A 12159-nucleotide genomic window follows, 5' to 3' on the forward strand; every position below is an offset into this window, starting at 1 on the left:
TTGTGGAACAGGAGAAATAGCATAGAGGACATTAGGAGAAGGAAGAGAAAAATGAAGGAGGGGAAACAGAGAGGGAGAGAAACCACGAGAGACTGTGGACTCCAGAAAACAAATTGAGGGTTTTAGAGGGGGGAATAGGTGAGCCTGGTGATGAGTATTAAGGAGAGCAAGGATTGCATGGAGCACTTGGGTGTTATACACAAACAATGAATTATGGAACACTACATCAAACGCTAATGATGTACTGTATGGTGACTAATATAACGTAATAAAAAATGGAAAAAAAAGAAGAATGTAGTGATACTTGAGAATCTGTAAGCATTACTAAGAACAAGTCATGTCAAACTCTTTTCAGAAGGTAGAGCCGGGTTCTCTTCCCCAAGATTATGGGCTGGAGTGTCAGTGACTTGCTTCTAACAACTAGGATATGTCAGAAGTGACAGTATATGACTTTTGATGCTAGGTTGAAAGTACTGTAGTTCTTCCATGTTCTTTCACTTCTCTCTCTCTTTTGGTTCATTATATGAGAGAGGCCAGATGTCATATTATTAGGACATTTAAGGAGTTCTATGGAGAGGTCTACATGGCAATGAACTGAGGTCTCCATTGCATACCTGTGTGACTGAGGCATCTTAGGAAACAGAACCTCCAGCCCCAATCAGGTTTTTACACAATTGTATCTTCAGCCATCCTCTTAACTACATCCTCATAAGAAACTGACCATACTTCCAACCTGCACCAGTATCTCTGTGCCTTGCCTGCTTTGGACCTCCATCCTCACCTCAGCCCAAAAATGGACCCCAACAGCTCCACCAGGGGCTCCTGCATCTGCTCTGTCTCCTGATGACACAAAGAGTGCAAATGCACCTTCTGCAAGAAGAGCTGCTGCTCCTGCTGCCCCCTGGGTAGTGCCAAGTGTGCCCAGGTCTGCATCTGCAAGGAGGCATCAGGCAAGTGCAGCTGCTGTGCCTCATGTGGAGGAGAGCCCGTTCCAGATGTAAATAGACCAACATAAACATACTTGCAGACTTTTTAACTTTCTTGTCCTACCTGTACTCAGTTGCTACATTCCTGTTTCTGTGAAATATTTGAATGATAGTAACCTCATCTAGGTGCTTCTGAAAAAAAAAGAGAGAGAGAGAGAGAAAAGAAAAAAGAAGATAGAGATAGAGCCTGATATAAAACCACCTACCTGGGCTGCTCCCAAATTCCTGACCCACAGAAACTGTGAGATTATAAATATTTATTTATTTGAGCCACTATGTTTGGGGGTAAATTGTTAGGTAGCAACTAATATAGAACTAATATAATTAGGTAGCAATTAATATAGAACTAATATAGGTAGAGCTAATATAGAACCTAAATATAGGTTAAAATAGAGGGGAGGGGTGCCTGGGTGGCACAGTTGGTGAGCATCAACTTTTGGTTTTGGCTCAGGTCATGATCTCAAAGTCGTGGGATCAAGCCCTGTTTCCATGCAGAGTCTGCTTAGGCCTCTTTCTCCTTTTCCTTCAGCCCCTCCCAGTTGTGCTCTCTCACTCTCAAATAAATATTAAAGAAAAATATATAGATGGGGAAATACTCAAAAAAAGTCATTTATTTACTGCCTTTTGGTGAGAAGAGAATGTTTCAAGTTAGAGGATATGTAAGTAGGCTTCAGAATTCATAAAATTAAGACTGCAGAGGAAAATGGGAAGTGTGGATATTTGGTGAAGCAGATTATCCATTGCCTAAATCAGAGATTGCTAAAATAATGTATCTACTCCCTTGGAATTACCAACTCAGATTTTCAGGAAAGTAGGGCTCTAGCCCCTGCCTTTTCCCTTCCCCTAGTCCTCTTTCTCATGATCCTTGATCCTGAGTCACTCTCATGTTATATGGGTTATTACTTGACACATAACCTCCCGAGATAAACAATATAGCCCTTTTGGCAACTCCCTTACAAAACTTCTTTTCGTTATTTTAAATTTTGTTTATTCATTTTTTAATTTAAATTTAATTAACATATAATTAACATATAGCCTATTATTAGTTTCAGAGGTAGAGTTCAGTGATTCAGCAGGTGTACATAACATCCAGTGTTCATTACATCACATGCCCTCCTCAAGGCTGGTCAGCAGTTACCCCGTCCCCCCATCCACCTCCCCACCAGCAACCCAGTTTGTTTCCTAGAGTTCTAAGGGTCTCTTATGGTTTGTCTCCCTCTATATTTTCATCTTATTTTACCTTCCCTCCCTTACTCTATGTTCATCTGTTTTGTTTTTTATATTTCACATATGAGTAACATCATATGATAATTGACTCTCTCTGATTGACTTATTTCATTTAGCGTAATACCCTCTAGTTCCATGTGTGCATTGTTGCAAATGGCAAGATTTCATTCTTTTTGATAGCTGAGTAATATTCCAGTGTGTGTGTGTCTCTGTGTGTGTGTGTGCATGCGCGCACACATGCGTCTGTGTGTCTGTCTATCCTCTTCTTGATTCATTTATCTGTTGATGTAAATTTGGACTCTTTCCCTAGTTTGGCTATTGTGGACATTGCTGCTATAAACATTGGGGTGCAGATGCCCCTTTGGATCACTACATTTTTATCTTTGGGGTAAATACCTAGCAGTGCAATTGCTGGGTCATAGGTAGCTCTATTTTCAACTTTTTTGGGGGAACTTCCATATTGTTTTCTAGAGTGACTGTACAAGCTTGCATTCCCACCAGCAGTGTAAGAGGGTTCCCCTTTCCCCCCATCCTCACCAACATCTGCCATTTCTTGACGGGTATGAGGTGGTATCTCATCATGGTTTGTTTTTTTTTTTAAGATTTTATTTATTTATTTGATGGAGAGAGTACAAGTAGGCAGAACAGCAGGCAGGGGGAGAGGGAGAAGCCGGTTCTCCACTGAGCAGGGAGCCTGACATGGGGCTTGATCCCAGGGCCTTGGGATCATGACCCGAGCTGAAGGCAGCTGCCCAACCAACTGAGCCACCCAGGCACCCCTCATTGTGGTTTAGATTTTTATTTACCTGATGCCAAGTGATGTTGAGCATTTTTTCGTATGTCTTTTGGCCATTTGTAAGTCTTCTTGGGAGGAATGTCTGTTTATGTCTTCTGCGCATTTGTTGATTAGATTATTTGTTCTTTGGGTATTGGATTTGATAAATGCTTTATAGGTCTTGGATACTAGCCCTTTATCTGATAAGACATTTGCAAATATCTTCCCCCCTTCTCTGGGTTTTCTTTTGGTTTTGTCAACTGTTTCTTTGCTGTGAAAAAGCTTTTTATCTTGATGAACTCCCAATAGTTCATTTTTTGCCTTTGTTTCCCTTGCCTTTGGAGACATGTCTAGTGAGAACTTAATGTGGCAGACGTCAAAGATACTGCTGCCTGTGCTCTCCTCTTGGATTTTGATGGATTCCTGTCTCACACTGAGGTCTTTCATCCATTTTGAGTTTATTTTTGTGTGTGGTATAAGAAAATGGCCAGGTTCTGTGTGTGACTGTCCAATTTTCCCAACACCATTTATTGAAGAGACTGTCTTTTTTCCATTAGATATTCTTCCCTGCTTTATCAAAGATTAGTCGATCATAGAGTTGATGGTCCATTTCTAGGTTCTCTATTCTGTTCCATGTATCTGTGTGTCTGTTTTTGTGCCAGTATCATACTGTCTTGATGATTACAGCTTTATAATACAGCTTGAAGTCTGGAATTGTGATGTCACCAGCTTTTGTTTTCTTATCTTTTTTAAAAGATTTTATTTATTTATTTATTTATTTATTTATTTATTTATTTGACAGATAGAGATCACAAGTAGGCAGAGGGGCAAGTAGAGAGAGTGGGGTAGGGGGGATCAGGCTCCCTGCTGAGCAGACAGCCAAATGTGGGACTTGATCCCAGGACCCTGAGCTGAAGGCAGAGGCTTAACCCACTGAGCCACACAGGTGCCCCAGTTTTGCTTTTCTTTTTCAACATTTCTCTGGCTATTCAGGGTCTTTTCTGGTTCCATACAAATTTTAGGATTGTTTGTTCTCACTCCGTGAAAAATATTATTGATATTTTGATAAGGAGTGCATTGAATGTGTAGATTGCTCTAGGGCATAAACATTTGAACAACATTTTTTTTCCAATCCATAATCATGGAACATTTTTCCATTTCTTTGTGTGTTCCTCAATTTCTTTCATGAGTGTTCTGTAGTTTTGAGAGTACAGATCCGTTGCCTCTTTCATTAGGTTTATTCCTAATTATCTTATGGCTTTGGGTGCAATTGTAAATGGGATCAGTTCCTTAATTTCTCTTTTTCTAACTCATTGTTAGTGTATAGAAATGCAGCTGATTTTTTTGCATTGATTTTATATCCTGTCACATTGCTGAATTCCTGTATGAGTTCTAGCAATTTGGGGGTAGAGTCTTTGGGATTTTCCACATAAAATATCATGTCATCTGTGAAGAGTGAGACTTTGACTTCTTTGCCAATTCAGATGCCTTTTATTTCTTTTTGTTGTCTGATTGCTGAGGCTGGGACTTCTAGTACAATGTTGAACCACAGTGGTGATAGTGGACATCCCTCCCGTGGTCCTGACCTTAGGGGAAAAGCTTCCAGTTTTTCTCCATTGAGAATGGTATTCTCTGTGGGCTTTTCAAAGATGGCTTTTATGATACTGAGGTATGTTCCCTCTATCCCTACACTGTGATAAGTTTTAATCAAAAAAGGATACTGTACTTTGTCAAATACTTTTTCTGTATCTATTGAGATGACCAAATGGTTCTTGTCCTTTCTTTTATTAATGTAGTGTATCATATTGATTGATTTGTAGATGTTGAAACACCCTTGCAGCCCAGGAGTAAATCTCTTTTGGTTGTGTAATAAGCCTTTTAATGTACTGTTGGATCCTATTGGCTAGTATCTTGGTGATAATTTTTGCATCCATGTTCATCAGGGATATTGGTCTGTATTTCTCCTTTTTGATGGGGTTTTTGGTTTGGGGATCAAGGTAATGCTGGCCTCATAGAATGAGTTTGTTTCCTTCTGTTTCTGTTTTTTGAAACAGCTTCAGAAGAGTAGGTGTTAATTACTCTTTAAATGTTTGGTAGAATTCCCCTGGGAAGTCATCTGGCCCTGGACTCTTGTTTTCTGGGAGTTTTTTGATTACTGCCTGAATTTCCTTGATGGTTATGGGTCTGTTCAGGTTTTCTATTTCTTCCTAGTTCAGTGTTGGTAGTTTATATGTCTCTAGAACATATCCATTTCTTCCAGATTGCTAATTTGTTGGCATATAGTTGCTCATAATATGTGTCTTATAATTGTTTGTATTTCTTCAGTGTTTCTTGTGATCTCTCCTCTTTCATTCATGATTTTATTTATTTGGGTCCTTCCATTTTTTTGAGAAGTATGGCCAGAGGTTTATCAATTTTATTAATTTTTTTCAGAGAACCATCCCCTAGTTTTATTGATCTGTCCTGCTGTTCTTTTGGTTTCTATTTCATTGATTTTTGCTCTAATCTTTATTAATTCTTTTCTCCTGATGCATTTAGATTTTGTTTAATGTTCTTTCTCCAGCTTCTTTAGTTATTAGGTTAGGTTGTGTATTTGGACCTTTCTTGTTTCCTGAGAAAGGCTTGTATTGCTGTATACTTCCCTCTTAGGACCAGCTTTGCTATATCCCAAAGTTGTGTTTCCATTAATTTTTTTAAATTCTTCTTTAATTTCTTGGTTGACCCATTCATTCTTTAGTAGATGCTTTTTAACCTCCATGTATTTGATTTCCTTCTAAATTTCCTCTTGTCATTGAGTTCAAGTTTCAAAGCATTATAATCTGAAAATAAGCAGGGAATAATTCCAGTCTTTTGTTTCTGGTTAAGACTTGATTTGTGACCCAGTATGTGATCTCTTGTGGAGAATGTTCCATGTGCACTCGAGAAGAATGTGTATTCTGTTACTTTGGGATGGAATGTTCTGAATATATCTGTGAAGTCCATCTGGTCCAGGGTGTCATTCAAAGCCCTTGTTTCCTTGTTGATCTTCTGCTTATATGATGTGCCCATTGCTGTGAATGGGGTATTAAAGTCCCCTATTATCACTGTATTATTATCAATGTGTTTCTTTAATTTTGTCACTAATTCGTTTGTATAATTGGCTGCTCCCATGTTAGGGGCATAAATATGTGCAATTATTAGCTCTTCTTGTTGGATAGACCTTTATTGTATAGTGTCTATCCTCATTTCCCATTACCTTCCTTGGTTTAAAATCTAATATGTATGTTATAAGGATTCCTATCCCAGCTTTCTTTTGATGTCCATTAGTGTGATAAATGGTTTTCTGCCCTCTCACTTTCCATCTGGAGCTGTCTTTGGGTCTAAATTGAGTCTTTTATAGATAGCATATCAATGGGTCTTGCTTTTTTATCCAATCTGATACCCTGTGTCTTTTGTTTGGGCCATTTAGCTCATTTACATTCAGAGTAACTATTGACAGATATGAATTTAGTGCCTTTGTGTTATATAAGTGAAGTCATTCTTTCTGTATATTGTCTCTGTTCTTTTCTGGTCTGTAACTTTTGGATTCTCTCTTCACTTAAAGGATTCCCTTTAAAATTTCTTGTAGGGCTGTTTTAGTGACCACAAATTCTTTTAGTTTCTGTTTGCCCTGGAAGCTCTTTATCTTTCCTTCTATTCTGAATAATAACCTTACTGGATACAGTATTCTTGGCTGCATATTTTTCTCATTTAGCACCCTGAATATATCATCACAGTCCTTTCTGGCCTGCCAGGTCTCTGTGGATAGGTCTGCTGCTCGGCTTATGTTTCTACTATTGTAGGGTAAGGACCTCTTGTCTGGAGCGGCTTTCAGGGTTTTCTCTTTGTCTCTGAGACTTGTAAGTTTTTTAAATGATGGGGTATTAACCTATTTTTATTGGTTTTGACAGGGGGGGGCTTCTCTGTGCCTCCTGGTTTTGATGCCTGTTTTCTTCCCCAAATTAGAAAAGTTCTCTGTTATAATTTATTCCTATATACCTTCTGCCCCCCCTTCTCCTTCTGGGACCCCAATTATTCTAATATTGTTTTGCTTCATAATATCTCTTCGCTCTCGAATTCTCCCCTTGTGATCCAGTAGTTGTTTATCTCTCTTTTTCTTGGTTTCTTTATTTTCCATCATTTTGTTTTCTGTATCACACATTCTCTCTTCTGCCTCATTTATCCTAGCAGTAAGAGCCTCCATTTTTTATTGCATCTTATTAATAGTATCATTAGTATCTTTATAATAATTATTCTGAACTCTGGTTCTTATATCTTACTTACATCCATATTAATTGGGTCCCTGGCAGTCAGTACTGCTTCTTGTTCTCTTTTTTGGGGTGAGTTTTTCCATCTTGGCCTTCTGTCCAGAGAAGCTTAGATGAACAAGAGAACAAAATACTAATAGTCACAATGACCCCAGAGAAATATACACTGAACAAATCAGAGGAGACCAGAAATGGAAAAGAAAAAAAGAGAGAGGGAGTGAATATAATCAGACAAGTGAATAGAACAGAGCAATACACTAGATCCCAGGTGTACTTTGGTCTGTTTGTTAGAAGAAACTAGATCTCAAAATTGTAAAGAAAGAAAAACATATACCTACAAAAATAAAATTAAATACAATGAGAGGATAGAATGTAACTATAAAAATGAATATTTAAAGACTTAAAAAAAGAGTTGATAAAATAAGAAACAAGTTGAAATGGAAGAAAGGGGAAAAGTTAAAATTGAAAGACTAAAGCATGGCGCCTGAGTGGCTCAGTGGGTTAAGCCGCTGCCTTTTGGCTCAGGTCATGATCTCAGGGTCCTGAGATCAAGTCCTGCATTGGGCTCTCTGCTCAGCAGGGGGCCTGCTTCCCTTCCTATCTCTCTGTCTGCCTCTCTGCCTACTTGTGATCTCTCTCTGTCAAATAAATAAATAAAATCTTTTAAGAAAGAAAGAAAGAAAAGAAAAGAAAGAAAGAAAGACTAAAGCATTGTGAGAAAAAAAACTCATGAATTCTGTATATCCTTTCCCTTAGTACTGGAGTTTTACAGTTGTCTTTGATGGGTAAACTTGGTCTTAGCTGGATGTTCTTATTGATCTTCTCCGGGAGGGGCCTATTGTTCTGATTCTCGGGTGTCTCTGCCTGGGGCAGAAATGCACCAAGGGGTCAGGCTAAGTAACCCGGTCCAGATTGCTCTGTGTGGCTTTTGTACCCTAAAGGCTTTCTGTACTGCTTTAGAGGATGAGAATGAAAATGGCAGTCTCCCAATCTCCGGCCCTTGGAGCCAAAAGCTCACTGCCCTCACTCCTCAGTGCACCCATCCTCAAGGAAAAGCAGTCATTACTCCTGTCTCCCTGGTGTCCATCTACTGTCTGTGCTCACCCAGCCTGTGACCGAGCATTTTTATCTAGGCATGTGACCCCGTTTCAAGTCTCCAAACCCTGTAGACTCCTGTGGCATGCATCAGTGCTTCCTTCTGGGGGAGTTCTTGCCTTGGTTCTGAGGCTTGCTGGTCCCTGATCAGAGCAGTTACCTGACCTTGCCGGTTTGCAGTTTATGGCAACCCCAAGCTGAAAGCCCACGCCTTGGCTCACTGATTGCAGCTGGGTTCCCCACTCTGATATTTGGGAACTCTGCTGCACTCAGGTATGTCCAGTCTGCTTGTGACCTCGGGGATCCTGAGACCATGCTGTCCCATCTAGGATTCTGCCCCACTTCACTGCCCGAGCACCTTTCAGGCAGGGACGTTCCCCACCAGAACAGACTTCTAAAAGTTTCCATTTTGTGCTCCACTGCTTATTACTTTTCAGTATCCAGCTGATGGAGGCTCCCTCCCCTTGCAGTTTATTTTCCAATACATCACTCAGATTCACTTCTCCGAACCTCCTACCATGCAGAATGTGGTCACTTTTCTATTTGTAGTATTATAGCAGTTCTTTTTTTTAAATCTCCAGTCAAGTTCACAGTGTTCAGAATGGTTTGATAGCTAGCTAGCTGAATTCCAGGGACTAGACAAAACTAGTGTCCCCTACTCTCTGCCATCTTCCTTCCTCTCTCCCAAAACTTCTTTTCCTAAAAGAAAGCTGTGTACTCTTTTTTTTTTTTTTTCTGAATAAAGCATGAAGATCTAGCATAAATTCATTATCTTCTTATACCTCATCTGGCTTATATATGAATTACAGATTTAATTATATCTACTGTTACTTTCAATTTCCCTATCTAGCATTAAATTCTCATAATAAAATAGTTTGAAAAGCAGAATTGCTGAGTCTGGATAATGTTTAAGGGATCTGGCTTACATTGTCCCTTTGTGGTATTGTGATTTTTCTCTCCTAGTATGCTTTGTTATAAAAGGAAGAACGTATATGTATTTACTTTGAAGGGGATATGTAATTTACAGAAATTCAGATCCCTTTTCTCATTCCAGATTAACATAAAAATTTAGGCTCCTTTTAGTGTAGGTTTACTTAGAGCATACTCCCCACGTCCTCCCTGATTACATGCATTCTTTTATTAAAGAATATTTATTGAATATTTACTCTATGCCAGACACTGAGATAGGCAGTAACGATATAAAGATGATTAAGACATGTATTTGTAGTAGAAGCTTGTAAGCAACTTAAACATCTGTCAAGAGGCTACTGGTTAAATAAAGTACAGCACATTCAATAGTAGACTATTACTTAGCTGCTAAAAATAATGAAGCTCATTTTATACCTTTATGGTACAATCTCAAAGCTTTGTTCAGGGACAAAATATAGGGCAATGTATATAATATATGACTACCTGCATAACAAAAAAATATGTATACATATGTCTGTGTACACACACACACACACACACACACACACACACACACACACCCCTGTTAGGCTAGGTTGTGGAAAAATTCAGGAGAAACTATAAAAAGGGCTTAGGAAAATTGGATGCCTGGAGAACAAGGGTAGAGGAGGGAAACTTATTTCTCATTGTATACTTTTCTGAGCCTTCTGTATTTGAACTGTATTTATTAACTCCCTATTCAAAAATAACAAATTTTAGAAGAAAAATGTAGTCCCACTCTCAGAAACCTTAGTGTATAGGAGAGACAGATATATAAGAAATAATACAATGATAAATACAATATATATTGTGCATTACAGTAAAATATGTACCTGAAAGAAGGGGGAGGTCATTTTTCTCTAGAGCAACTATGGATGGGAGATCAGGGAGTGCTTCATGGAGGAGGTTCCTTGAGGAGCAGTAACAGATTAAGGGTTGAATGGTTTTTCCCTAATACTCTAAGGAGGAACAGCAGCAACACAGTTATAGATAGAAGACATAACCATCTCCTGGAACCTGTTAAACTTATGTTTTCTACTACAGAACCCAATGCTAATTCTTCGTATATCTGCCATCTCTAATTCACCAGCACTTGAACTATATTTACATTTCTGACCTCTCCTTCCTCCTTCAATAGCTTCCTCCCTCCCTCTCTCTCCTGGTCTACCCCTTTCTCTCTTTTTTCCTCTCCTTCTCTCCCTCTTTCTCTCTTTTTTGTTGTAAGAGAAGAATATGTATATCAACAAGTTATGATTCAGTAACAATTACATTAATTTTTTTTATTCGGCAAAGTTGTAAGTAAATCCACACTGAAAGAAATACCAGGTATTGCCTAGAATTGTGTGCTTAGAATTGTGTCCAGTAATATACCTATTGTCTGGGCATGCTCACATGAACAGTCTTCCTGTAGGTGGCAGAGTTACTTCTTTTGAATGGAGCCAATCCGTTACTTAGAAGTGACCGTGGAAAATGTGCTGTGGATGAGGCCAAAGATTCACGTATGAAGCGTCTTCTTGAGAAATATATTCCTAAACACCAAAAACATCTCCTTACATCAGGTAAGATTAAACTGTTCTGTTATATCTGTTTATCATATTCATAGAGAGTTACAGAAATTGAATTTAGGATTATAGAAAGTAAGTTCTTAGTTTTGAGAAAATCCAACCAGTGGTGTCCTTGCTCCATTCCTTTAATGAAGCACACTGACTTGTTTCCAAGTACACATAATGGAAGGATTCTAAAAGAACAAAGAGAACAAAGAGAGATCATATCAAATGTAATTTTCCCCTAGCTGTGCATTGCAAACTGTTAAGAAAACTTCTATAAAGTTGTTTTTTTTTTCCCTGACAGTTTTTTGACTGAATAACCTGCTATGATGTAAATTGTATTTGGCTGTATCTTTTTTGATGAGTATGGCCAGGATTGTTTATTTCTATTTCTATTCCCAAACAGTCTTTTCTTATGGCTGTATTTTTACCCTGTCATCCATTACAGTGGTAAAAATTGAACTACAAAAGAACTCGATTTATGGTTGTCAATAAGAAGAATTTACATCATGGCACTTTCTTTATATTCTCCTTAATGTGTCTGTTAGAGTTTTTGGTAGGATCACAACATTCTTCTGTTCAGAACCCTGCAGTGGCTCTCCATTTAATCTAGAAGAAATGTCAATATCCTTACAGTGGCCTACCGGCCCCTGTTTTAGCTGGCCACGCTAATTAATTTCTTCTCCTGCCATTCTCTGTCTTTGTCACTGGACTTCAGTAACACTGGCCTCCTTGCTGTTCCTCAGGTGGGCCTCCCCCACATCCTTCAAGTCTTAGTTCAAATGTGATCTTCTCGGGGGGGCTTAGACCATCCTATTTAATACTGCAACCTGCTTCCTTCCTACCCTCACTGTATTAGTTATTTATCACTATGCAATAATTACCCAATGTTTAACATTTTAAAACAACAAACATTTATTATCTCTCAGAGTTTCTGAGGATTAGAAGTCTGGAAACCTTTAAAGTGAGTAACCATTCTGGATTAGGGTCTCTTATGGGTTGCAGGCAAGTTCTTAGTGAGGGATGGTCATCTTGGGGCTCAGCTAGGACAGGAAAATCTACTTTCAAGCTCACTCGAGTGGTTCTTGGCAGGCCTCATTTCCTCACTGCTTGCTAGCTGGAGGCTTCAGTTGCTTGCTACATGAGCTTTTTCCACAGGTCTGCTGATAGCCTGGCTCAGAGGAAGTGATCAAGAGAGAGAATCCATCCAAGACAGAGCTTCAAGCTTTCTGTAACTTAGTCTTGGAAGTGATACATAACCAGTTCTGCCACATTCTATTTGTTATAAGCACCTT

At 38.9% G+C, this 12159-nt stretch overlaps 1 protein-coding gene and 1 pseudogene across 1 annotated transcript in view; both read left to right on the forward strand.

The window, feature by feature from the left end:
* ANKRD31 (ankyrin repeat domain 31) overlaps positions 1-12159 on the forward strand; it is a 148545-nt gene that overhangs the window by 63011 nt on the left and 73375 nt on the right. Inside the window, exon 13 of the mRNA XM_032335946.1 lies at positions 10729-10876. Within this exon, the coding sequence (XP_032191837.1) occupies positions 10729-10876 (148 nt within the window). The remainder of the gene's footprint in view (positions 1-10728; positions 10877-12159) is intronic.
* LOC116585695 lies at positions 794-1015 on the forward strand (annotated as a pseudogene).

This window comes from Mustela erminea, chromosome 3 (genome assembly GCF_009829155.1).
Source record: "Mustela erminea isolate mMusErm1 chromosome 3, mMusErm1.Pri, whole genome shotgun sequence".
Taxonomy (NCBI): domain Eukaryota; kingdom Metazoa; phylum Chordata; class Mammalia; order Carnivora; family Mustelidae; genus Mustela; species Mustela erminea.